Source organism: Corvus kubaryi, unplaced genomic scaffold, assembly GCF_017639235.1.
Source record: "Corvus kubaryi isolate FWS band 111438036 unplaced genomic scaffold, C.kubaryi_AGA036_p1.0 split1-131, whole genome shotgun sequence".
NCBI classification, from domain to species: Eukaryota; Metazoa; Chordata; class Aves; order Passeriformes; family Corvidae; genus Corvus; species Corvus kubaryi.
This window is the reverse complement of record NW_024582073.1, coordinates 5,624,117-5,649,975: the sequence shown is the minus strand read 5'-3', so window position 1 is coordinate 5,649,975 and position 25,859 is coordinate 5,624,117. Positions and strand designations below refer to the sequence as shown.

Here is a 25,859-nt window from a genome sequence, read left to right as displayed (position 1 = left end):
GCACTTGGACTGCTCTGGCCATTGGAACTTCACTTTGATTTCGTGTAGTTCCCACAGGCGCCAAGCTGCGAGGTTTATCGCAATGCACTGGCAGCGAGGAGGAGTAATGAGATAACTCACAACATCATCCTCAGTTGAGCTGGTACGGGGGCTGTCCAGGATTTCACTAATAAAACAGGTCTGGTGGCTGGAAGTAACAATGTATTTCTAAACAACACAAAGACCTGGGAGCCAATGTAATAGAAACAGTACCAACATTAACGTTCTAACTGGTTAGAAAGTAACTGTATCTTCTGTTAAAGTGCCTCAAAGCTTCCAGGCTTTAAAAGAAAACAGAGGGGGGGAAGAAAGAAAAACAAATACACGTGAAGTCTGATAAAATAACACAAGATTTGCAAAACTGTATTAGAAAGAATCCTGAAGTCACCATTTTCCCACTGTTAAACATAAGCCTGTCATGCATGTACTGTATTATAATAGGCATATCCAACAAAACCAGAACTGAGTGACAAGCACAAAGAACAAATGCACCAGTAAAACAACAAATGCAGCAGCACAACAGTTGTAACAATTTCTATTAGAAGTTCAAAGTTCTGTAACACACTTTGTATTATTATAATGTATTTGGAGTAAAAGCCCCTCCATGCTCAATGACTTATGTCCATGTGCTGCATACCCTTAAGACAGATGAAGCCCACCAACTTGCAGAAACCAGTAAGAAAAGAAAGCAGGAGAGGAAAAAAATAATGGTATCCTGGTAGCTGAGGTTAACTCTTCCCTATAGACTTTTTGGAGTGGAGTACTTTTTATTGTATTTTAACAATTGTACCACAATCTGAATGCTGGGTGATAGAGCACCTAACAAGAAAAACAGGATTCATTGCTAGTGGTGTTGTGCATCATTTCCGACAATTGATTGAAGCAAAGTACGCCACAAGTTGTTTCTGATTTTGAATTATCCTGAGTTAGGAGCTCAGTGATCTTCCCAATAAATGCATGTAACTGAGACAAGAGCAGCAGAACCTCACCACCAATGAAAATCAGACCACTGGTATTTAACTCTGAGCACCTGAACTTTACAGGATGTACAGTCACACCACTTTCAGAACCCAAATGCTCCTTTACCTGCCAGCTTTACAAAATAGCTCTAAAGATTAGTTAACATGTAAAGTAATTTTCAAAATACAGTACAGTACCAGCTAATATTAATAGCAATTATTATCTATGTGGGTAAAGTCCTTACTAATTGAGGCTTTGACTATCAGCTCCTCAAAGACACCCACTCTTGGTTCTTGCTGATGTGCCATAATGCTTCAGGCAAATAACTGATTCTTTGTTTGCCACCAGTTGTAGTAGTTACAACAATGCTTTTTTTTTTTTTTTTTTTAATGAGGCACTGTTATTTCCTCATTACGGAGAGATTTTTCCAAATACAGTCCTGTTAACTCTTGGCAGCCACGAGAACCTCTCAGCTCTTGCATTTTACTGTATTGTCCAGAGCACCAAGCAAAAAACAATAGGAAAAAAAAAATCACCATTCACATTGTTCTATGTACTTAAGCACATGAACTTCCAGCACTTGTTTTGGAGACTTTCCTTACCAGCTCAGCATTTACCCCAACTCTTTCATATATCTAATGGTTTTAGTTATGTCTTACACAGTATTGTAAATCTTAACTTATTTTTTAGGCTACCTCTTTGTTTTGTAGTCGATTTGTATAAAACCTGTCACTGACTGTTAACTAGGGGATGAAAAAGAATTTATCAGAAAGTTAAACTTTTAAACCACTTGACAGACTGCATAGAACTCACCCTAATAATTTTTTGAGCTCCACCTTCAAGAGTTCTAAATATTCACCAGTTACTTTGTTTTGCAAAGGACTGCAATTAGAAGCCATGTAATTTTCACACCTTCCAACTTCTTGTTAATATAAGTAATCAGTTCGTTTTAAGAAAATCTCATCATTTGAAAGTTTTCATTTTTCCTTGGAGGCATTTCCTTCACGAGAAATAACTCCCAATTTCTAACGGTTAATTATCAAGTTTTTGTATTACAGTATTTTGAATTTCAAATATATTCTTCATTCTTACATGATACTAAGTCATAAAAGATAAAAAGTTTATAGAGACATAGATACATGAGTTGCAATACTTCTAAAAATAATTTTGACTCCTAAAGCAGTCCAAAAATATATAACTTTATGCTATTACAAATAATCTATCATTTTTGTGTTTAAAACCACACAGAACAGCAATTATAAAACAACTGCTGAAGCATCAAACCACCACTGTGCCTGTTGTTAAAACAAACAGTTCAAGATCCCTGAGAGTTCTTCTTCTAAGAACTACTCTAGAGCATAGATTTATAACCAAAAATGGCATATTGTATAATGGCGCCTGTTAAAGCAGAAAGTAGAGAAAATACTATTCAAGAAAGGAGTTAAATGTCCAGCCTGAAGCCTTGCAAGAGAACAACATTTTATGTTTATCAGGAGGACTTGTTGATGCCACATTGATTATAGACTGAAGTTCTCATAGTTGCATGAAAGATAGCATGAGTATAAAGGAAGTTGTAAAAATAGACCAGAGGGTCAGAAGGGTGTCCTTGTTGATATTTCTTTCTATGGATGAACTTCAAAAACAGATCTTGAGTACAGAGAATGAAGTGCCAAGGATGTAGATATGCCCTACCATCTATGCTGCATATGGCCCTAGAACTGAAGATCTAAGCCAACAAATGGATGTATGGTGAAAGGTGAAACCTTTAAGCATCGCACAAGCAGGCTGTTCTAGGTAAGATTTTTGAATGGATGGTGAACGCACCAGTTTGCTGCACGATTTTAATTATTTTTGTCCCATTAGAAGTCTAAGAGACTTGGAGACAGTGAAGTGAGAAAATGGAAAGGATAACTATTAATTTTACAATAGAGAAGCAAAACAGCACCTCAGAGTCATTATTTTCTACAATGAAGGAGACTGATTGCCATTTCCTCCCCACTGAAGTTCCGTGTTTAGAGGAGGTGCAGTTGATAAGCATGTCCTACCCCCCAAAAGTTCAAGCTTTAAAAACCCATTGTATTCTTTGCCTAGAATGTACTGAAAGATAAGCGGAAAAAAGCATGAAATAAGTTGTCTTAATAAATGTGCTAAAGTTCCATAAACAAAACATTCTTGAGCTGATGAGGCCAAAATCTTCTGCCTTCCAACTAATAATGCACATCATGGACGGTCATGTATTGGAGAGTGTTTCATTAGCATGGGCCCAGGGGACAAGCAGAGATAAAGACTGCCTGATAACACCAATTACTTCCAATCTCATGCAAATTACAAATGCATTCATTGTATGATGAGAGCTATGAATTAAAGAACCCCACTATACATACTTCCTGGTTCTATCCACTCATCCTCTTTCATTAATCCAATCTCCTCAACAACTTTGATTAGTCCATTTGTCCTAGGCCCTTCATATGTTCACAGCATTCCTTTTATAGCTCTCTACCAGTTTCAGACATTCACTCTCGAAAACCTTCCCTCTCCTATCTTCAGGCATGGACCCTTTTTTGTACAGCCATCAGAAAGCAGCAATTTAAGCCAAATTCCAGGGTAAAGAGACAATAACTTGCTCTATGAAAGGCTTAAAGGGAGTGGTGCATTCCACAAACAAGTACAGGCATATCAGGATATGGTGAGCTCAAGTCACAGTACTGCTTGTTTACAAGAAAATGCCAAGGCATACATTGCACTGTCAGAAACACATTTTTATTTTTTTCCTCAACTTCTCCTTATTTCTCATAAACTACAAGCACCTAGTAAAGCTGCCATTTCCACGGCATTAGCTATAAGCAAGCACACAATTTCCCAGTCTTCCTCCTCAAGACAATCAAAATCAAAATTACCACCAGATCAAAATCAAATCAACCACCAAATTTATACCACTTCCGAGCTCAAGAGTTGCCCACCAGACCCTTGCTTAGTCCTGATTCAGAAAAGCCCTTTTTTTAGGCAACAGAGATCCTTTCCTTTTAGGAAATTCTAGCCACGCATCTTTAGCAAGCGGTTAACAAACCTGTGGGTAACGTACCTACAGTTCGAGCTAGGCACGGACAGACAAAATCTTTTTGCTACCCTTTCGCAAGAACACGGCCCGCGCCCGACGCCAGCAGCGCCGCGCCGCCAAACCAGCCCCGCCGGCCTCGGGCCGCCCCGCGGGAGTCACGGCTGTGCGCACGCGCACTGCGCCCCGCGGCGCCGCGCGCAGTTCCGGGTCACGGCGGCCATGGAGGCCGGGCAGGGACCCGGTCCCGGCGGCGACGCGGCCGAGGTAACTGCGCTGGCTCGGCGGCGCTGCCGCGGGGAAACTTGGCGGGGCTGGGGGCGGCTCTGCGAGGGGCTCGGGCCAGGGAAAGGGGATCCCTGTCGGCCGCTGGGCTGCCCCTGCCCTGAGCTCTCCTCGGGGACGGTGCCCTTGAGGCCTCCCGGGGGCCGGGGAGGGGGGGGTCCTGGCAGGAGGTAAGGAGGTGTTCATGTCTGACCGTGAGCCAACAACGTGCTCAGGTACCGATGGCATCCTGGCCTGTATCAGGAATGGTGTGGCCTGCAGGACCAGGGAAGTCACCAGCCCCCTGTACTCGGCACGGGTGAGGCCACACCTCAAGTACTGCGTTCAGAATTGGGCTCCTCAATTCAGGAAGGACACTGAAGTGCTGGAACATGTCCAGAGAAGGGCAACAGAGGTGGTGAAGGGTCTGGAGTACAAGTCTTATGAAGAGGGGCTGTGGGAGCTGGGGGTGTTTAGCCTGGAGAAAAGGAGGCTCGGGGAGCCCTTATCACCCTCTTCAACTGCCTGAAAGGAGGCTGTAGCCCGGTGGGGATCGGCCTCTTCTCCCAGGCAACCAGCGATAGGACAAGAGAGCATAGTATTAAGCTGTGCCAGGGGAGGTTTAGATTGGACGTTAGAAGGAATTTCTTCACAGGAAGGGTCATTAGATATTGGAATGGACTGCTCAGGGAGGTTCTGGAGTCACCGTCCATGGCATTGTTTAAGGAAAGACTGGACGTGGCACTTAGTGCCACTGTCTAGTTGACAAAGTGGTGTTCAGTCCTAGATGATCTCAGAGGTCTTTTCCAACCAATTGATTCTGTGATTCTCTATTCTCGTGGTGCCGATGGCCTTCTCACTGCTGTGCGTCTGGCAGCGTGCCCGGCGGCACGGCTCTCACGGCAGGACAGGGTCAGGCACCTCCACACAAGCCTCTCACTCGCTGGCGAAACAGCTGATCAGCTCTCGTTGAATTACATCCCTGTGAACCAACAACACACCCTGTGTCTTTGAAACCCTGAGAAATACCTTAAAAAGGCACTTAATGACCTGTCAGATTTCAGCTATTTGGAAGGCTGGTTGGAGGGACCAAAGCAGGCTTTTCTGAAGTAAAAGGACTGAGCTGAGTTGGGATCTGACTATGCACAAAGTATTTTCTGCTCTCTTGTGATTTTTAGAAGCATTCGATTTTTTAAATGATTTTTCATGTGACATGCATGGACAAAAGGCACTGGTTTCTTAAGTATAGCTGGGTGAAAGAATGGAAACTACAAGGTGTGAAAGCTAGACATTAAGTTTTTTGATTGAAAAATGTCCCCAAACTGTTCTTTTGTCCATTCTTCTCTAATTTATTTCCCTGATGGAAGAGGGAAGTACCTAAGCCTTATGTTCCAACAGAGGAGGAAAGAAGACTCCTCAAAGAATGTGCTGAAGAGAGTTTCCGGTATAGAGGTAAGTTCACTTTGCTGGTAAACTTGGTTACTTTCCTTCCACCTTTAGCTTTTGCTGTTATCTGAGGCATTATGGAGGGCCTGCGTCAGTATAGCACAGTGCTGCATTAACAAGCTTCACGTGCACTAGAACTGCGTCCCAGAAAACGCTGATCCATGTAGTATTTCCTAAGAGCTTGCAGGGCAGGAGTTTCATAAAAGGCGCAACATAATTTCTAAGTTTCATGCTTTATAACAAGATCTCTTCATATTTTAAGTTAATGTGCTTATTAAAAGTCTGAAAATAGATCTAGTTAATGAGTCTCATTTATATTACTGGGGAGTTTTTTTGTTTATTATTTCTGCTTTTTTAAAAATTTTTATTGTTATCTTTAGCATGCAAGAATAAAATAGTTTAACTTACAACCATTGCTTTTCATTTTTATTGAGACTTGTGAAGAGAACAATATATAAGTAGTCACTCAGTTCAACTTTTGGGGAAAATTGCTGTGTCTGTGCATAGCCAGATGTCTGGGCATAGTTTCTGTAACCCAAAGGCTCAAGGCATACTTGATTTTTTACAGCTGGCCACGAGGTTTGAACAAGCCTTCTGATGTGATTGTTACCTGCTGTTTTATCACACACTAGTAGGTTACTCCTGATGCTGGCGGCTTGGCAAAAACCAGGACGGATGAAGAATTTAGCAGCTGATTTGCTAATTTTAGCACACCGGGGCTCTGATTTCTCATGGAAGCCAGTACTTTCAGGGACAGCTTCTAAGGCATTGTGATTTTGAATTAATGATTCAAAGTTCTGTGTTGTCTTTCTCCATTGGTTTGGCATTCTCCTCATCCACTTTGACACAAATACTTGGAAATCTTCTACATATTTGCTAAAACGTAACCATTTTCTGTATAATTTTATAAGTGAAAAGAGGCAGGTCCCTTAGTGGTACAATGATGATTGGTTATGGTTTATTGATAATGTCTCTTCTGAAAGACAAAGAGGGGAGAGTATTGTTGTTCCTGAGCTGTTCTGCTGCTGGGCAATGTAGCTCATTGCCCTGTGCATCTTTATACAGTCACTGAAGAAACAACACGTAGGTAGTATTTGGAAGCCCTAAATTAGTTTCTGGAGTCATTTCTCTCTAGGGAGCTACAACAGTAACAGATTTTTTTTTTTTCCAGAGGTTGTGTACTGTGCTGTTATCTCTCTGGGAGAGGCTAAAGTCCATCACTGTTTTCTAGGTCTCCTGTCTTTGCTTCCCTGTTCTGCATACACATACTAAACTGTTGTATTCACTGTATTAAACACATATTGCTTGAACTCCCCTTTGCAAGAGGCTACTTATGTGACTGCCCTGAACTCCTCACCTTGTATTGTGTAAGCTTTTGTTATTCACTGAAATTACTATAAATGTGTGTATTTTCAGTTCGTTTATTCAAATTCCAAGCTGTAGCAAATTTTACTCATTCTTACAGACCCTCTGTGTTTTGACAGTTTCTCTTGACAGCTTCTGCTGCTAGTCATTTCACAATTCAGTTTAATACATGCTTTACTGGAGTTACTAGTTTGTAATCATGTTATCATATAAGTCCTAACACCCTTAAAAATTCACACTACCTACAATCTACAACTTTATCTTTCGCACTTCTAATCTTGCTAACAAAATCAAATCATACTGACATAACTTTTTTCCTATAAAACAATTTTGACTAGGGTACTTATATTACCATCCTTATGCGCTGTTGATATACCAGCCTTCCATTATTTTCCCTAGATTTATTTTGTTCCTGAAGCAGAAAAAGTACTTTTCTGCTGATATTTTCTGATTTATTAAGTTTGTTTTGTTGGGGTTTTTTCCTTACAGGTGAATAATTCATATTAATTTTTATGTATGAATCCAGTTTTCATTTATCTATTATTATTTTAATTTTTAGTTACTACTTCAGGTCACTTACATGCTCACATACTCGTATAACCTGTCTTTGATATCTGGAATATTTGTGTTGGGTCTATAAATAATTTCAAACTTCTAAGAGTTAGACTGATGTTTAACTGTAATAAGTTCTTTTTGAATGTATTTTTCTCAACACATCCACCCTCCCCTTGTTTGTTTTTGGTTTTGGGTTTTTTTTTCTTTTACAATTCACTTTCAAATCTGTGCTGTCATTCTATATCTCAGAAAATCTAGAACTGCAAATTTTGGAAAATCTAGGTCTGGAATCTCTAAAAGCATCAGATTTTTAATATCTAATAGGTTGGAAGGTTTTAGTCTCTATTCTGAAGTTTTGCTGTAATCTTGCTTTGAACAAAGGAGCCAATACTTCTTTTTAAAAGTGACATCCAGTCACATTTACCTTGAGATGCTGGTTGGACTCCTTACTAGTTTAGACCTGTCAGGATTTGTGAGGGAACAAACTGTTAATTTGCAAAGTATTCTTTAATACTTTGCTCTCCAAAAATGTGATTTGTCTTCAAATATGAACTTAATTAGCAAACTGTGTGCATCAAAACACTATAGGCATCTAGTGCTGTTGCAAAAATTTCTCTCCTAGATGTCACTGAGCCTTTTTGTAACATCTATATTTTCAGATTTGCATGAAATTAAATTTCATTGTGGCATATCTAAATCTTTAATGTAAATAATTTTAGTCTTCTGTCATGTTTGTTTTTTCATTGTCCCTGTATCTGGTCCTTACGAATAGTTGTACAGTTAATCTTCCCAATATAATAGTTATCATTGCTTGAAAGAAGTATACCTTTTTTTTTTTTTTGCCATCTTCAAATGCTTCTTGCCACCCAAAGCCTTTCAATATAATAAAAATTGACGTGAACTGTTGGGCTGATTGTGGTAGGCATTGATGGTCTTCCATAAAGTTGTTTTCTATGCATTCCTGACCCTAACCCCAGGTTGTATAATTTGATCTGTAAGCTACAGAAAAAGTTGCCCTGTTTTTTAATTTGCTGGTGAATAAAGCATTACCTAATTCTAATCAATCTGATTTATAGCTCTATAAGATGTAAACTTTTTCCAAAGTTCTTATGTTAAAACATCAAGAGTTTTGGTTATCAAAAATTTTTAGAGGCACTGGCTTCTTTATAACTTCCTTCTGTTGTGAAGAACTGTGTGTGCCTCTCTAGCTTAAAGTTCTGCACCTTGATGCTGTAGCAGTTGTAGCTAGACCTGGAGTCTTGTCTGGAGAGCTTTATTCCATCTGACACCAGCTTTTGTATTTTAGGAAGCATGAAGTATAATGCAGGTCAGATGACTCATTAATTAGTACCACATAATTTGTAGTAGGTCTTAAAAACTGGAATCAAGAATGTTTGATAATTTATATACCGGTTGTTAATTTTATATATATATATATATATATCTCCTTATATTCTTATACAAATGAGCTTAGGAAGGCATAGCAACTCTCATTTTTGCATATTTTGTTAAATGTGATTAAAAATATTGAAAATTGTATTTTAAGCAGCTTTTTTCTTCTTCACAGCTTTTCCTTTGGCTGCAGTGAGCATGCTTGGTACTAGTTTCTTAATTAGAAAAGGTAAAGTGTAAAAATATGTCCATTTCATTTGGATTTGCTCAGATGAAATATCTTTCTGCTGTTAGGAAAGTTATGATGATAATATAATGTCCAATCTACTTGTAACTAAAGTTCAGACTCTGCAGCTACATGATTTGCAGTTCCTCAACATAAAGAGGGAGCTGAACTTAAAATCAAGTTCATGTGTGTTTTATGTTGTGTGACAAGTGCAATATCTCACTGATTATGAACCAATATGTTCTCAGTGTGTAATAACTGTGATTAAATATGATTAAAGAGATAATTCCTAGATTCTTTAATGTTTTGGGGAATTCAGATGTTAGGATTTTTTTATTTAATGTGAAGTGTAAAAGAGTAACCTGCTACCTACAAACATAACTACAGTTGAGGTTTTTCAGCTTAATTCTTAATATCTGATTACATATATCTTACGTAACATCATATATCTTATCTTAATATCTGATTTCATCCTCATTTTCAGGTGTTCTAAGAGATACCTCAAGATTTGGCTCTTTTATTAAAGTTGCATGTAAGTAAAAGCTACATATAAATTCAGCTTGTATTCATGCTCTGTGTTCTGGAGTCTCTTACGCAGATGTAATTCCCCTGAGACTGGCTGGCTAATTCACTGTGACTCAAGTTGGCAGGGACTCATAAAGACCAGAGTCTGAACTTCCTGCTCCTGACAGAACTACCTAAAACTACCCCATGTGACTAAGAGTGTTTTCTAGATGCTCCTCAAACCCTAACAGGCTTGCTGTGACTGCCTCCCTGGGCAGCCTGTTCCAGTGCCTGACAACCCTCTCAGTCAAGAACCTTTTCCTAATGCCCAGTGTGAGCAATTGTTTTAAACTAAAAGAGGAGAGATTTAGATTAGATGTTAGAAAGAAATCCTTTACTGAGGGTGGTGAGGCATTGGACAGGTTGCCAAGAGTAGTTGTGGATGCCTCGTTCCTGGAAGTGTTCATGGCCAGGTTGGATGAGGACCTGAGCAACCATCCTTAGTGAAGGGTTGGAACTAGATGATCTTTAAGGTCCCTTTGCAACACAAGCGATTTTATGATTCAGTGATTTATTCACCGTCTGAATTTGTACTGTGGATTTTGGACAACTTTTTTTTATAAGGTTTGTATAAAATTGCTTGATAAATGTAACATAATCATTTAAGATAAAAACATTGTAAATAAATACTGTACAACTTCACTTTAAATTACATTGCCAGAATACGCCCACCCCGCCCTTCCTAATTTGAAGGTCTTTATTCATGTATCTCATGTGTCCCATTCAGGCTATTTTAATTACCTTTTCTTTCCCTGGACATTATGTATGTACAATTGTAGGAAAACAGCAATTTCATGTGAATGATTTTTGGATTAAATATAATCAAAAATAAATTATTAACTTAATAAATTAACCTTTTCAATGTAATACAGGACAGTAAAACAGGAAGTTGCCATCTTGCCAATCTGTGCAGATACAGCCAGTTTACTTCAGTGGGAAGAGGGTAAACCCTGTGATTTGTGGTCAAGGAAGTGTTGTTTGAGCAGATAAATGAATGTGAGAGACTAGGGCCCCCAGTTGTTTATGCTAAATTCTGGTTACTTTCTTTGAACACCAAACAATGGTATAACAAACATTTCTAATAAATAATAGAACTGCTATTTCCCCAATCACTCCTACACATAAGGGCCACATTCTTCTTATTTAATAGAGCTAATTTATTGAAATCAGGGGAAAAAATAAGGTGCAGCTGGGCTGGCCAGGATGTTCTGCCTGTAGGAATTACTATACTTTTCTCAGTAGTTTTCTCGGTACTCAGACCTATTTACTGAAACTTCTAGTTAGTCATGGCTGATTCACTACATTGACAGCATCCCCTTCAACACAGCAGAGAGCTATTGGTCCTCTCTCTGACAAAGAAGGAGAAGATTCATATGCCTGTATGTCTTCATGTTAGTTTGCAGTGGGGCCTGGCCATATCTAATCAGCTTCTCTAAGATCTTGTCACAGTGAATATAGAAGCAAAGAACAATAATATGTAATTTACTGTGCTAACTTAGAAAATGTGGATCGTCTGGCTGTTAGTTCTGTAATAAAATAAACCAAATACTTTAGCCAATAATTACTTTGAGTGAAACATCTTCCAGAGGGATACTTCCCCTTTTCTTGACTAGAAGGCCTCAAGCAAAAAGACTTTCTCTTTTTCTCTTAATCTCTTTTTCTGTTAAGCTTTATTTTGCTAAATACGTAGTTTTAATTCTTCTTAGGCTGATTTAAGGGCTTGTAATTTTTCTCTTTGCACATACTTATTGTATTTGAGATGCTTGGGGTTTTTTAACCTGCTAAACACCTAAACCATTATATTCTTCATTTGTAAACTTCACTCATAGTTGTGGCTGTTCTTCTTTATTCCCTTCGAAAAGGACTTTTACCCTTCTTTTGAAAATAAGACATTAGAACAGGAATCACAATTTCAGTACCAGTACAGCAGGCTAGGGTAAAATCCCCTTTTATATTGATTCCCAGACAATGTAATCTACAGCTGAGAACAGCAGATGATTAACGTTACTGGTAATTAACTCCTTCCTGACTTGATAATCAAGACTCTTAGTCTTTCTATTTAGGAAATATTCACTGCACATGAAAGAAGGGTCTAATCATTTTCTCCTACAAAGTCGACAACAAAACTGTTAATTCCACAGAATCCGTCATACTCCACTGAGCCACTCATAAAACTTGAAGGAGCCAGTTGATGGAAATCATAAGTCTTAAACCCAGAAAGAACTATCTTGATAATTTATTCTTATGTCCTGTGCAGCAGATGGAAAGAGCTCATGCACTAAATTGAAAGTGTTTGCCTAGTGAGTGCAAGGGTTCAGCTAATTTAGTTGTTTGCCCTCTGGCAGCCAAATCACAGAATGCTTTTCAGAAGATACTGAGTCTAATGCTAAGTTTATTTAGACCCCTCTTCATACTAGTGAAAGCCTTTTCAGGATCCGACTGTTCTGATGGATTAAATTAGCAGAATTTACTGCCTGTATTTATTTCTGACTGGTTTTTCATCTTTGGTAGTTAATTGTGATTTCTGCATCTTGAGAAAAAACGATGCAATTATTTTTTCTTTTTTTTGGTCACCTTTAATTCATCAAGTACTAGCTGAAATCATCTGATGTTCACACCATGTCTAAATCATTACTTTATGTCTCTGTTCAGCTGTTGCATTTGGTTTTAGTACCCTTTGTCTGCAGAAGAAGCAGAGATGATTACTGCATGTTTTTGGTTTAGATCTAAACTGGTTTTCTTTCTTTTATTCAAGATACTACATGATTTATTTGAAATTATTATTTTAAAACTATGTTGAATGTTATAGTGCAGCATATAAAACCCATCTCTTTTTCTTTTTAAAAAGTTGCTGGAATGTGTGGATACCTGGCTGGAAAGATATCCTACTTGCCAATCTGTAGCGAGAAATTTAAGAAACTGAAGGATTCCCCGATAGGAGATGTTCTACGACAAGCTCAGAGACATAGTTCACCTAAGTAAGAATTTAATTATCTTTTAAATTTATAATGTATTCTTGAATAGGGTATTTTAAACACTAACAGATCAATACAACTTTTGCAGCTTTCAAACACCTTCAGAGCTGCACCTTTCCTCATTCCCCATTACCTCAAATCTACCCCTTTCAGGAATCTGTATTCATATCAGTTGACAAGCTATAAAATATGTATTTTGAGCTCTTTACGTACAACTGATTAAAGAGTAGAAAAAGAAACATTTTACTTAGCAAACTGTATTCCTTGTAAAATTAAGAGTGTTTCCCATGAAATTTGCTTACAGAAGCGTGACAGTACAAGTTGCCTCCTTAGTTTAGAAGTAAACTAAATTAACTGAAATAAAATAGTGTAACATTCTGGAAGTTTTTCCCATGGTTTAGTTTGATTGAAGTAGGAAAAGGGTGGAAATGATTTCAGTGTTTATCAAAGGAAAGAGCTCAGTAAACAATATCAGTGCAGGAAGAAGTATGGTGGTCAAACCTACTGCTGTTTGTTTAAATCCCTTACATCTGTAACAGCATTATGCTGTACATATGAGAAACTCATCAGGTTCTTAAAACTATTTCCTGTTTTCTTCCAGAATGTTTTCTACTTCAACTGGTTTTTAATTGCAAGCTGCTTTCAGAATATGTCACTTAAACCCTTGATTCAAAACTGGGAGAATAGTGTTTGGATAGTGAGTAGTAGTCTTCCTATGTATGTGCTGAGATTTGTTAAATGTTTATAAAGATTTGCTTGAATTCTTAGTTACATTATAAATTCAGATTTATGACAGTTTATATTTTGTCTGCAAGATTTACCTTTATTCTGAAATGTTTATGGTTTTATGACATCAAACATAATTTTAGGAATTACCACTTCATGCACTTACTGTATAGAATCAGCTGAATTGGAGTTGGACTTGCCACTTCACCCCCCTCCAGTTTCTAATACGAAATTATCATGCTCATTAACTGTGTTTACATGAGAACTTGTTTAAGTACCATCATCTGCCACACCAATAAATTCCTTCAACCATTAATGGCCCATTTGTATCTGTAAAGTTTTATTTCCTAAGTGATAAATTCCTTTTTCTTGGTTGAATGAATAATTTAAATTAATTTCAATTGCATTATTACCCATACAGGCTACCCTTTTAAACCAGCAGCAGAAATCATTACACTTTCCTGGGCATTGTATGTCTACTAATTAATATATTTTGGTAATTTGATTTGCAGTTAAAAATTCGTAGAGAGCTAAGAGATTAGGTAGTTCTTAAAGCTGTGTTTGCATATATTTTAAAAACATAATTTGGCAATAAAATAGCTTTGCTCTGTATGTTTATTATGACAATTAAAGACTAATTGCAAATGTTTTTCATAGGAAACTAAAAGTACAGCTAAGCAGAAATTAAAAGTAAAATATTAATAAATACTCTAGAGATGTTCTAGTGGCACCAAGTGGTGGCATTCCTGATAGAAGGACATGTTGTGTAGTGGCTTGCAAGGCCATTCTAAGAATATAAAGAATACTTTAAAATATCTGGCACCATTTTCCAGAATATTCTTTATATGATACTACCTTCCCCTCTCAAGAGAAAATTCGTTAATATTTTTGCAGAATTCAGCAACCTGATTAATTTTCATAATTTAATTCCCCCAAGATAGCTGTTTGTTCTCCTTCTGGTGTTCAGTACTGATCAATTACAGCACCTTCTAATGATGAAGGGTTTTAAATATCAAATTCTTCCTAAGAGGCTTTTAAAATTAACTATAGTTCATACTACCACTAGTTACATGGGCACACCCTGTACTATTTGTGTCTGATGTGGAGTGTTTTTTTCTGAAGATTCCTTGGGAAAAAGGATTGTAACTTTAGTCTTGTAAAGTGCAATAGGTTTTGTCTCCTGCTCTGGAGGTATGAGCTAATATTCTTTGAGGAAGGGAAGAATGTTGGGGAAGAGACTACAGAAATCTTTGCAATGTACAGAAAATACCCAAAACATCCCAAAATTTTTTTAAGATGATGATTCAGTTGGAAACTAAACTTCTCTTCTTAAAATGAAAGAACATTTTCTTGAATTGCAAGTATTGTTAACTCTTACAGTTCCATTTTTAACTTTAGTACTTCTGTATTTAATATTTAGTTGTATTCTTTTCCAGCCGTTCCAGTCGGAAATCTGAATTTTCAGACATACCTTCTCAGTCATTTACTGAGTCATCTTCTTCAAGAGCTGGATTCCCACTTTCTTCTAGCTATTCAGATGATTACAGCTCAACAGATAGAGGTCTCTCAAGTTATGAACCTATTCCATTCAGTGCTTCCCTGAACGAATCTTCACCTACAGGAATTACTGATTACACTGTTCAAGGTGAGTCTTAGTATTTAGCAGTTTGTACTGCAAAGACTCTTGCCTTTCTTTTAGATACTGCTCTTACTAAACTATGTATTTTCACCCTATGCAAACACACATGGCACAATATAGTGGTTTTGAGTGAAAGAGCTTGAAGAATTACTAGAATTGTTTTTACACAGAAGATGAATATAAATTTTATTTTGTGTTCTAACTGTATACTAAATTCAGGGTTTTCTAGCTCTAATTGTAAGTAAAGATCCTGAATTACCTTACAAGATGTTATCTGTTGTGGAACTAAAGCTGCAAAAAACCCCAGCCTGACTGAAAGTTCTCTTTGATTGAAAGAAGGGAGAATATGCCATGCCTTCACTCTACTGAATAAACCACAGCCTACAAATTGCCTGTGGCCATTTCAAGATGATTGCAGTTCCACCATCCATGGGGGTGTAGCTGCATACTGCTGTAACTCTGGGACATTAAACTTTTTTTAAAGTTTTTTCATAATGTGACAAACATTTATGTCTCTGGGGAACTGAATGTATACTGTGTTCTATCTGCCAACAGCCTGATTTTCTCATAGAGAACTAAAATGGTTTTCAGGCGCCATGCTGCTGTTCCCCTCCTTCCAGTATGAACTGTCCTCAGCTATTGCAGGGGAAACACAGGATTCTGAATTCAGGTGTCTCTGGTACACAAAGGAGGAAGTTACTGTCAAATGCAAAGTTTTGTACTTTGAATTAGTTTGGATTTTTCAACTTTTTTATGAAAAATGTTTTATTTCACTAAAAAAGCCCTTTCATGAAACTTGGTTATAATTATGTGAAAGTATCAGATGTAAATGTGTCAAGAAAATTGTTACTGCATTTCATCATAAATATCAGTAGTTGGTAAAACTATATATCCAAGATTCTGCATTATAAATATAGATAAAAGGATCAAATGTTCAGCAGGCAACATGTGATAGATATTGTCCTAATTCTTTGTAAACAAAATTTAAAGCCCTAATGCAAACCCTTGAGCTTCATCTAGATTTCTCTTCAGAAATCATATATATCTCAAATGTATAATTATCATAAATTTTAGATAAAGGGACCAGAACTATTTTAGCCATCAACTCCCACATGGTAGTTAGATTTTCTTATGGTAAAATGAAGAAAATTAATTAGCTGCCAGTGTTTCAAAACAGTTTGACAAAATGGAAAGGATACAAGGAATGGACTACTTGAAGACCATATACACTCACTGTTGTATTTAGAATTTCAGCTGTCATGCTCCTTTTCATTTGGGATTAAGCAGTAATTAACTGTTATTCTATAACATGTTGAAGCCAAATTTTGGTGCGTTATGCCATCTTTAGTATTTTTCTGTTTGTTTTGTTTTCAGAACCTGCTCCAGTTCCAGAAGAAAGTCGTAAAAAAAAAGGCATCACATATGAGGAATTAAGGAATAAACACAGAGGAACATATGATGTAATGGTACCACCAAAGGCAGAAACTCCAAGCAAGCTTCCACAGGAAAAACCAGCTAAGGAAGGTAATATTCTGATTTACAGAAGTACTTGCTAAATTCAAATATTTGCCATAATGTTAAAAATGATCGCAACACAAAGCTTAATTCTGCATACCTTTAAAGCAATTTATATTTAGAGTATCTGTAGGTATCTCATATGTGATACATACTGTCTGTAGTTTCCTATTTCAGATTAATTATTTTTTCAAAAATTTAGATCATCCAATAGAAAATAATAATTCCTTTTCTCTAGCCATATTGCTTGGTGCCAGACTGAAAAGCTTGTAAGTTTTGCTTCATTGAGTATATTGAGAAACCTCTCTCAACAAAGAAGTCTCAGAGCTATACCAAAGAGTTTTAGCTATGGGAAGGGGGTGTGTGTTTTAGATAGCATTGTTCTCTCAAAATAGAGCACATGGTTGATGGTTTGAAGGGGAGGGTATTTACTTGTATGAATTGTTTCATGTGGAATTAGTGGATTTCTATAGAGGCATTGTTTGTAGAGGTTCATTTTCTACATTAAAACCCAGAGGAAGGAAACGGTATTTGGCAGCAATATTGAGATTTGTTTTCACAGTGAAAAAGAAAACTTTACAGAGCAAAATAAGAATGCAATGTCCTGAAGAATAAGACACCATTCAGACAACTTTTCTGACTCAATCAATTTTTTGAAAAGGAGACACAGAAGCAATTCATAATTGCTTGTTCTAGAACTTTTTAAATTTAATGTGGCATCTGTAAAAACGATTGTAGCAAGAGGAATGTTTTACCATTTAACACAGTGATGGACCAGTCACCTTGAATTGTTTGGGTTTGTGTGCACTGCTCAGTCTTGTCAGCCATGTTGCAACAAGACTTTTAGGAATAGCTGTTGTCTCCTATTAGGCATAACACCTGGTAGTAAGTATAGAAGAGTGTATTAAAGCAAAAAGTTCTGAAGTGGTAATATCAAGCTTTGGAACAGTGTTGCTTAAGAGTGTCAGTCTCTTTGATGCTTGTGAATTACTTTCTGCAGATCATCTATCTTTGGACAGATCTGCAGTCTTGAAAGAAAATTTATAAACAATTTTTGTGTAATGATTTTTATCTGTTACTTCAAGGATAAAAGGCTTTCGTTTATCATGTGATTGTGCCAAAGGACACATGAAAAAATTATCGAAGCTGTGGTTTCAGATTGCTTTTAAATTCTGTCGGCTGACACTTCATGGCTTTAGAGAATGCTTCTTTTTCAAGATACTTCTCCACAAATAGCCTGGAAATGTCACTTGAAAACCATACACAGAAATGCTAAGCAGCATTCTGAAAACCTTGCCATATTCCACGGCAAATGTTGCGGCTGTGAAATGAGAATGTGCATTTGTTACTTTATTTTTAGTTACTTGAGGTATATAAAAGATCTCTATAAAATGTTGATCAAATATTGCATTCTTCTATTATATTTCTGTGTTCTGCTTGAAGGCTGTACCTGGGCTTTGAGAATAAAACTGAGCAGTGCATGAGATTTGTAAACAGACTTTTTAAAGTATCTCTTGACTTTTTAAAGTATTTCTTTGCATTTTTAGGGAAAAGGAGTAAGGAGGGAATACAGAAGTTAAGGAATGGTTTACACGTGCAAGTACATTTAAATCTGCAGTTCAGGGATTACACTGATGTTGTGGGCTAAGATCCGATTTAGCTTCTTGTGTCATACTGGACGTTACTTGCTGTGTGCCTGTTCATACTTTCTCAGTCACTACCCCTTGGTTCATCCTCTTACCTCTGGGTCCCAGACTCCCAAATAGGAGACGGTAATTTCTGCCCTCCCTTGCAAGGACAGAAGGGAAACCAAACTATGTTTAAACCAGCTTTAAGCAATCCCTAATTTCCATCTGCCGGTGCCTTCTCCCTTCCTTGCCACGGCACAAATATGTGCATCTGCATAGTGATCTAGACTGGCCCATTTCCCAGGGAATGAGTGCAGCCTGTTCAGCTGCCATGGTTAATAGAAATGGAAATCAAATCATACTTTGAAAGAGCTTCTCATTGTGTCTCACTGCAATATCAGTCGCTCCAAAGAGATTTGTCAGGGCATTATGCTCAGTTTGCTGATAGCTCACTGAGACAAGGACCAGGCATTTTGCTCTATTCCACTTGTTCTGTTGCATAGTTATTAAGAAACAGTGGGCTTAGTAATAAACTTGCAAGTGGATTTATAAAGGGGTGCCTGACTAGTGTCAGCATTTCTACTGGATCAAGTAGACCATCCTTAACAGTTTCAGTGATGGCAGTCAATTACAGAGGACTTTGCAGCTCACTTTCAAGAGAGCCTGTTTTCACTTTCTGGTTGTTGTTCACTTACAGTGACACACTTCTGTACGAGGCCATTAGACCAGTACCCAGGGTTTTTTCCTCTCTGACTCACTCCTATGCTAAAAGAAGCTGCCAAATAATAACGGCTGAGCAGTTTCCTAGTAGGGATTACCGATTTCTGTTTGTTTGTCTTTGAATGTTTTTAACTATCCTGAATCCATCCAACTGTGCACATAAGCAGATGATGTAGCCTCATTATTTATTGTAACATTCCTTGCCTGTTTCCTCCAATTGTCTTTGTTTCATCTACATGTTACATTTGTTTCAAAGTAATTACAAATTCTGTAGAGCAGGAATTAGCACAGTAGGCCTCCTGACTGACTATTAATTCATTAAGGTAAAATGATTAACAAACTCTTCTCCCCATTTATTCAAAAGTAGCTTTAATTAGATGTCTGTTGTTCTGTGACTGACACTCCCCCAATGCACCACTTCAGATGACAGTGCACTTCATTATACTTTTTGGTGCTTATATGATAAACTTTTGCAGTTAAACTATCACGTGACTATTTTTGTTTTTTCTTTTGTTTTCTTTAGTTAAAGTAAATAAATATGGAGATACCTGGGACGAGTAAGAGCCAAATGAAGAACTGAAGAAAATTACCTCCTGCCAGCTAACTTGAACTTCATCTAGATTAGTCATGAGTATCAGCACCTTTGGTATGCTCTGCCAGACACAGCTATTAATAAATGAGGAGAAAATCCTGACTTGCCAGAAGATTAAAAGATGTATTTATGCTTAATTTTTTAAAATTTTGCATAAATGGAATACAAGGCTATTGTGAGGTGTTATGACTATAAACCATTTGTGCTGTTGTTTAAGAATGAAAAGGGTAACTGGTAATATGAACGTATAGCATAAGGTAAAAATACATGTAAATAAATGCAATCCCATGTGTTGAGAAGGGAAGAATCTTCTCAAATTTCAAGACTTGCATTAAAAGTTACCTGTAGAACTCACCTCTGACTTTGTTTTGTCTGAAAGTGATATTCTGGGAACTTAAAATTGTTGTCATACTTGGTTTGTAATGTCAGGAATACTACTAAACTATTGAGGGGAAAAGGGCTGAGGAGCTGAGCCAGACACAGAAGTAACCATAACTTTTTCAAAACTGTTTCATAGTGCCAGCTGTATTTTTAGACTGATACTCTGACTTGCCCACAACAAGTTTCTAAAGACAGTCATTTCTGAAGGAAATAATTGAATTAAATTGCAGGTATTGAAAATAGCTACATTTAAGTGCAGAAGGCTAAACCTGACAAACTTTGGTAAAACCTTGAATGATATATTGACTGTTAATGTTAGGCTCTGTATATTTCACTGTATTTCTCAAATTTTGCAAGTCATGACAAAACCATCATTTATGGAGAAGAGATCCCAATCAATGGAACGTTTTATTATTATTGCCGGTGAGAAAAGAGCTACATTGGCAAAACTGAAGAGTATTTCCTGGTGTTTGCATCACCTGCTCTGTCTCAATCAAAATGTTGCCTTCACTTAGGGATTTTCATGTTCTTGCGTGTGCAGTTTCATCTCACAGCATTGTGTTTATTTGGAAGTTTGGGCGATACGGGAGCAAAAACCATGATGAAGTTGATAGCGCAAAAGCATTCCTGACATCCTTGTTGGAGCTGAAAAACAACATGCCTACCAAGGGGGGAAAGAGGAGGATGCCTAAGGAGCCAAATGCTACTTAAAATAATCAGAACAGGAAGATTGCTATCAGAAAAGCTGATCTTCTAAAAACAAAATGTGCTAATTGGATAATCTTGAAGTTGTATCAGAAATTTACCTTGTAGAGAATGCTTCTTACAGCTCTGATGAGTGAACTCTGAAAATACAGTCTGCCAGAATTGCATTGCTGTGGTTTTCAGTGTGCTATTCCAAAGCTGATTAGCTTTATCATGAAAATATTCACAGAGTTTCTTAGTTGTAAGTTATGCAAGTAACAGGAGGCAGAAGATTGAGAGGATAATAATAGAGCATATTCCTATGATGGTGCCTTCCTGTAAAGTGTCTTGCCTCACATTAATATTTTTGGGTGGACAAGCACAGTGTTTTAAATAAATTGTATTATAATTTTTCTTCTTTTGTTAGAGGAGAAAATAAAAGGCATGTCAATTAATGTTGTTCTGCTTGAGGTAACATTGTGTATAGATAGCATTTTTAGATTGAATATAACGCATTCATTCTGTTGCATCTAGTTACTGTCCCTCAGAGGACATACTTTTTTTGTACTTGAACAAGTTTGGTTTGCTATCAATCAATTTTAAATTCTTTGGATTTCACATCCTTGATACATATTAAATGCAGGAGAGTTCACAAACATTGCTGTTAATTTAGTAGGGTACTGGGAACTGATGTTTTGTCAGAGTTGGATCACATTTAGTTTGCTGTGATAATGTGTATGTTGAGCCCCTGATTCACTAAACAGCCATGGGAATTCAATCTTCTTCCTTCTCTTTTCCTGCATATTTTCCATTAGTACCCCCTTGTTTCAGAGTGGGCCTTTACAGTCTCATGGTTTCATAGCAGCTCCCCAGTCACCCATGAGTAGCTTGCTCATATTGCACTTCCATGACTTTTAGGAATTTTTAACTGAATCCAAGTGTCCGGGAGCTGACAGCAGGGTTACGGTTGCTGGAAGCAATGTGACTAGATGTACAGAACAGTGGTGTTAAAAAATACTTAAAGTTTTCCTATGGGCCATCATACCTGTATATTTGTCAATAACTGAGAATTAACCCAATGTTTATTGTAAAGCTAAGTAAATTTTCTCTTCTTCCTCAAATTAAAAATAACATTAAAAAACCCCTCTTATACCATAAGTCAAGCACCAGGAGTCTGAATGCTTCATTATGAACATTTCTAAAAAAACCCTATAAAATAATTGTTTTCACAATTTCTTAAAAATAAGCAGGCCAGTTTAAGGAGCTGGTAGCATTATCCTCAAGTTAGTTGTTACTAATGTGCATGAACAGAGAGAAGAGGGTTGCAAAAATCTGCCTCAGCTCTTTTATAGCTGGTAAAGCTACCAAAAATCCTGGTCCTGAATGTTTCTGTATTTCCCCAAATTAGTAGGCATGTTTAGAGCCCCAAGTAGGTACTAATCTGACCTTTCCAGGGTTTTTTCTCTACTAAAGTTGTTTGGAACACAGCTATGTGGAATAGAAAAGTGTAAATGAAAAGTGATTTGATTTGATTAATGAAAGCTAAGCAGATTTGCAGAAACCTGGGGAAATCATTAATATTCCAGACTGAACCCACAACTTTCTTGCCTCCTTGCGATTCAAGAAGAAATCCTCACTTGTCTACTGTTTGCTGGAAGCTAAAAGACCTGTTTGTTCTCTCATGGGGGACTCTTGTTTGTGGCCCTGAGTGAGGAGCGTGCCCATCTGCAGGAGGCAGGTCCAGCTCAGTTCCTTGGCTCCCGTAAACACACCAGACCTGCCATAAGAAGCCTTTACTTGCAGCTTCCTGACTCACAACCAGAACAAGTTCTCTGTAATCTCTTACATGAAAGAGGAGGTCCAAAAATATTGTTTTACTTTTTGCAATTTAGTTGCCTATGTTTGTAGAAATCCGCAAATCCTTGGGTTTTAATCTCAAAGTAACAAATGGGACAATTTGCATCCCGTTACCATTTCAGACCCTTGCCCTGGGTTTGTGCTAATTCAGCAAAGCCAGGGCAGGCTTGGACACACATATACCTCGAGTTTATACTTTCAAGTATTTTTTTGGGTGATGTCAGAACTGAACATGAACCACCAGCACCGTACAAAAGTTTTGAGGCATCTTTGAATACCTGCATTAGAACCTGAAACCGGAACCTTGGCCAGGGTACAGATTTCCAGCTCACAAGACCATCAAGCATATTATTCTTTCTTTCCAAATAATGAGGGAAATGAGCAACTAGTATTTTCATTTAACTTAAGCAATATAGCAAAACCAGAAATGCGTAGCTGTTTGGGTTATAAAATATGCTGAAAAATAAACAGGTTCTTGTATCTAACAGCACTGAGAGAGCTGCCAGAGAGTAGATGATAATCCTTGGGAACATAATTAGTATGTATTTACTTCAGATAAATGAAAAAAGTATAAAAGTATCAGTCAGTAGCAGTCATGATTTAAAGTATCTGTTTCTGTTTTTTCTCTTTAATACTGTCGCGGGTTCGGTTTGTAACCGGGCGGAAACACCAATTTAGTGTAGTGGTTTGGTCCAAAATACTCATTACTGTTTATCTGCTGTGAGATAAGAATTAGGAGAAATGCAAAACAGGCACCAAACTTGAAAGAATATAAAGAAGTTTATTAACAGACCTAAAAGAAGAAAAACAATTATACCACCTTCAGAACTCTCCTCCTCCCCCCACCTTCCTCCCTTCTCCCACTGACAATGTGAAAAGACAACCCTTGAGATGTTCAGTCTGTTTACCACTTCCATAATAACCTTGTTCAGTCCATTTAGAAAGAGAAGTCTCTTCTTGCTCATGCTATGAAAACATTATCACAATGAGACAGCCGCCCACTTCCAAATATTGTTCAGTCCATTTAGGAAGAGGAGTCTCTCTGCCTGCGTGTGAGTCCTTTCCCCCGACTTGCAGCTTTTCCCGCAACTGCTTTCGAGGGTCCACTCTTGAAGTTTTCTGGGGTACAATTTTAAGGTTGAGCCGTTCAGAAACAAAAACAGAGGCCCTTCTCCTTCCCTGGGAGCAAAGGGTCTTCATCATCTTCATCGTTAGGACTATCTCTGGGAGCATCTCTAGGAACTGAGGTTTTCTCCTTTCCCATTTGGAGCAAAAGTCCTCATCTGGTTCATCTCTACGGACTGAGGTTTTCTCCTTTCCCGTTTGGAGCAAAAGTCCTCATCTGGTTCATCTCTCCCTGTCCAAACTTCTCATGAAATTACAGCTGCGTCAGCATCTGCCTATCTCAGCGCAGGTGCTTTTGCTCACGAGTTGAACACTCCACCCCCCATATCTTCATGAAATTACAACAGGATACTCTGATATATCATAGCTTCACAACAGAATTTCAGCTTTAAGCATCTCCTCTCTCTCTTCCCTCAGGTTTTCAGCTCTTCATAGCAATAAAAGGGTTACTCTCACCTCGGCCTTGCAGCTTTGCAGCTGGAATGTTGAATTTTTCTTATCGCAGTGGAGAGGGGGGAGAGCCGAGCCGCTCCGGCTGCCCACGGCAAGGCAGTGGGGGGGGTTCCATGGCTGGAACAGGTCCATGGCTTCAGGATGGCCGTGGCCCGGCCCGGCCTGGCCCAGGCAGGGCCTGGCCGGGCCCGCTGGCCCCCACACGGGGCCTGCAGCCACTTGTCGCAGCGCCGGAAACGAGAGAGAGCTTGGAGGGGGAGTTTGCCTATTCTTAAATGTGGATCACAGAGGTGATCACAACTTTAAGTGGCTTAGAGAATTGTCCATATTCAAACTGGCCAGCTGATAGGTTCTATCAGTTCCCAGAGGAAACTGTAAGCACCCCTTAGCAAGGACGTCCCTTCCGGGACTATGCTTGCTAACCTATGACAAATACTAACAAATACCAGGTACTATGCTATTTATATATCAGTGTTTTAATACTTCCTGCTTGTTTACTTATTTTTATTAAGTTGCTGCTAATTTTTTGATGGAGCAATACAAAATTTCCTGAGATTTTAAGATGCATGGCAGAATAGTAATACATAGTTTCAACCTAAGGTCATGTGTTCTGTCTAGCAGAAGCATATCTTTGCAAAACTAGAAAGCAAGAGACTGGTATGAGGTACTTTCATAATGTGATGCTGCAGTAAACAAAGGATGTATGATAAAGACTGCACGATCATCTGATGCAATGGATATTCAATGAGATACAATTTTCACTTATCCTTGAAAGGAGAAAAATTTTAAGACAAAAGGAGAAATAGAGAGTTAGATTTCCTGTGCCAAAACTTGAAGTAAATTATTCAGAACAAAAAATTCGTAGTGTATAACCTTTGTGTTGCTGTTTTTCCAGTTGCTCATGTAGGACTCCATTTTCAGGATATGAGATCTTGCATGGACAGCTTCTAAACCCTGAAATTTTCAATTCATTCCTTACACAGAATGATACACATTCTTTTCTACTCCCACTAACCCATAGAGGAAGCACATTTCATGCATTAATTTTTTTTTTTTAAATTATGAAGCTAAAATTAGTTTCTATATAAATATAATGCCAAAATAAATACTTTTGCTTGGCCTAATTCTGTACTTTAAATACAATTGTTAATCTTAACTATTTTAGGATATCTAACATTTTAAAACAGTGCAACGGATACAAGTAAGGGTGAATTTGGTTGCGGTAGCTGATACCTAAACATCAGTGATGGATTATTAACAATGTCAAAATAATTTTTAGCTATGGTAAGTAGAAAACATTTCTGCTGGTACAGTGTCATGGAGTCAGTGCACATGGCTGTGTGTTTGCGTTGAGGAGCGAAGTGTGTTTTTTAGGGTCCCCTGAAGACTTTAGGAAGTTCACTGCCCCTCCACACGGCAGAGAATGCGCAGCTGCCAGCCCGCTCCGAGGCTGCCCTGTGGCCGGGAGCCGCGGGCGAGCGGGAGCCCTGCGGGCCGCGCCAGCTCCCGCTGTGCCGGGAGCAGCGGAGCGGCGCGGAACCGGAGAAGCCGGGCTGCTGGAGCTGCTCTGACCGGCGGCGGCCGCCGGCCACAGCTGGCAGCTGTGCTGCACGAGACACGGGAAGGCTCCGTGCCTGGCACGGCTCAGAGCAGCGCCTGAGCCTACTACGATCTACTGCATCTGCGGAGCTAAGCAGC

At 38.2% G+C, this 25,859-nt stretch overlaps 2 protein-coding genes across 5 annotated transcripts in view; one reads left to right on the top strand and one right to left on the bottom strand.

Moving 5' to 3' along the window:
* The window catches only part of FRYL (FRY like transcription coactivator), a 171,322-nt gene extending 167,138 nt beyond the window's left edge, over nt 1-4,184 (bottom strand). Inside the window, exon 1 of the mRNA XM_042053672.1 lies at nt 4,082-4,184. The gene's annotated coding sequence lies outside the window, so the exon portion shown is untranslated. The remainder of the gene's footprint in view (nt 1-4,081) is intronic.
* Nucleotides 4,185-4,233: 49 nt separating this feature from the next.
* OCIAD1 (OCIA domain containing 1) lies at nt 4,234-20,015 on the top strand. Of its 4 annotated transcripts, none has more exons than XM_042053385.1 (8): nt 4,234-4,321; nt 5,686-5,770; nt 9,252-9,305; nt 9,787-9,834; nt 12,715-12,844; nt 15,004-15,212; nt 16,581-16,730; nt 19,593-20,015. In XM_042053385.1, exons 1-8 carry the CDS (start codon nt 4,277-4,279, stop codon nt 19,628-19,630), a joined length of 759 nt encoding a protein of 252 aa, XP_041909319.1. In that variant the 5' UTR covers nt 4,234-4,276; the 3' UTR covers nt 19,631-20,015. The 4 variants fall into 4 exon arrangements, with proteins under 4 accessions (XP_041909319.1, XP_041909320.1, XP_041909321.1 ...); XM_042053386.1 differs by having other exon boundaries at nt 4,268-4,321; nt 5,679-5,770; XM_042053387.1 differs by having other exon boundaries at nt 4,307-4,321; nt 5,682-5,770.
* Nucleotides 20,016-25,859: the final 5,844 nt, after the last annotated feature.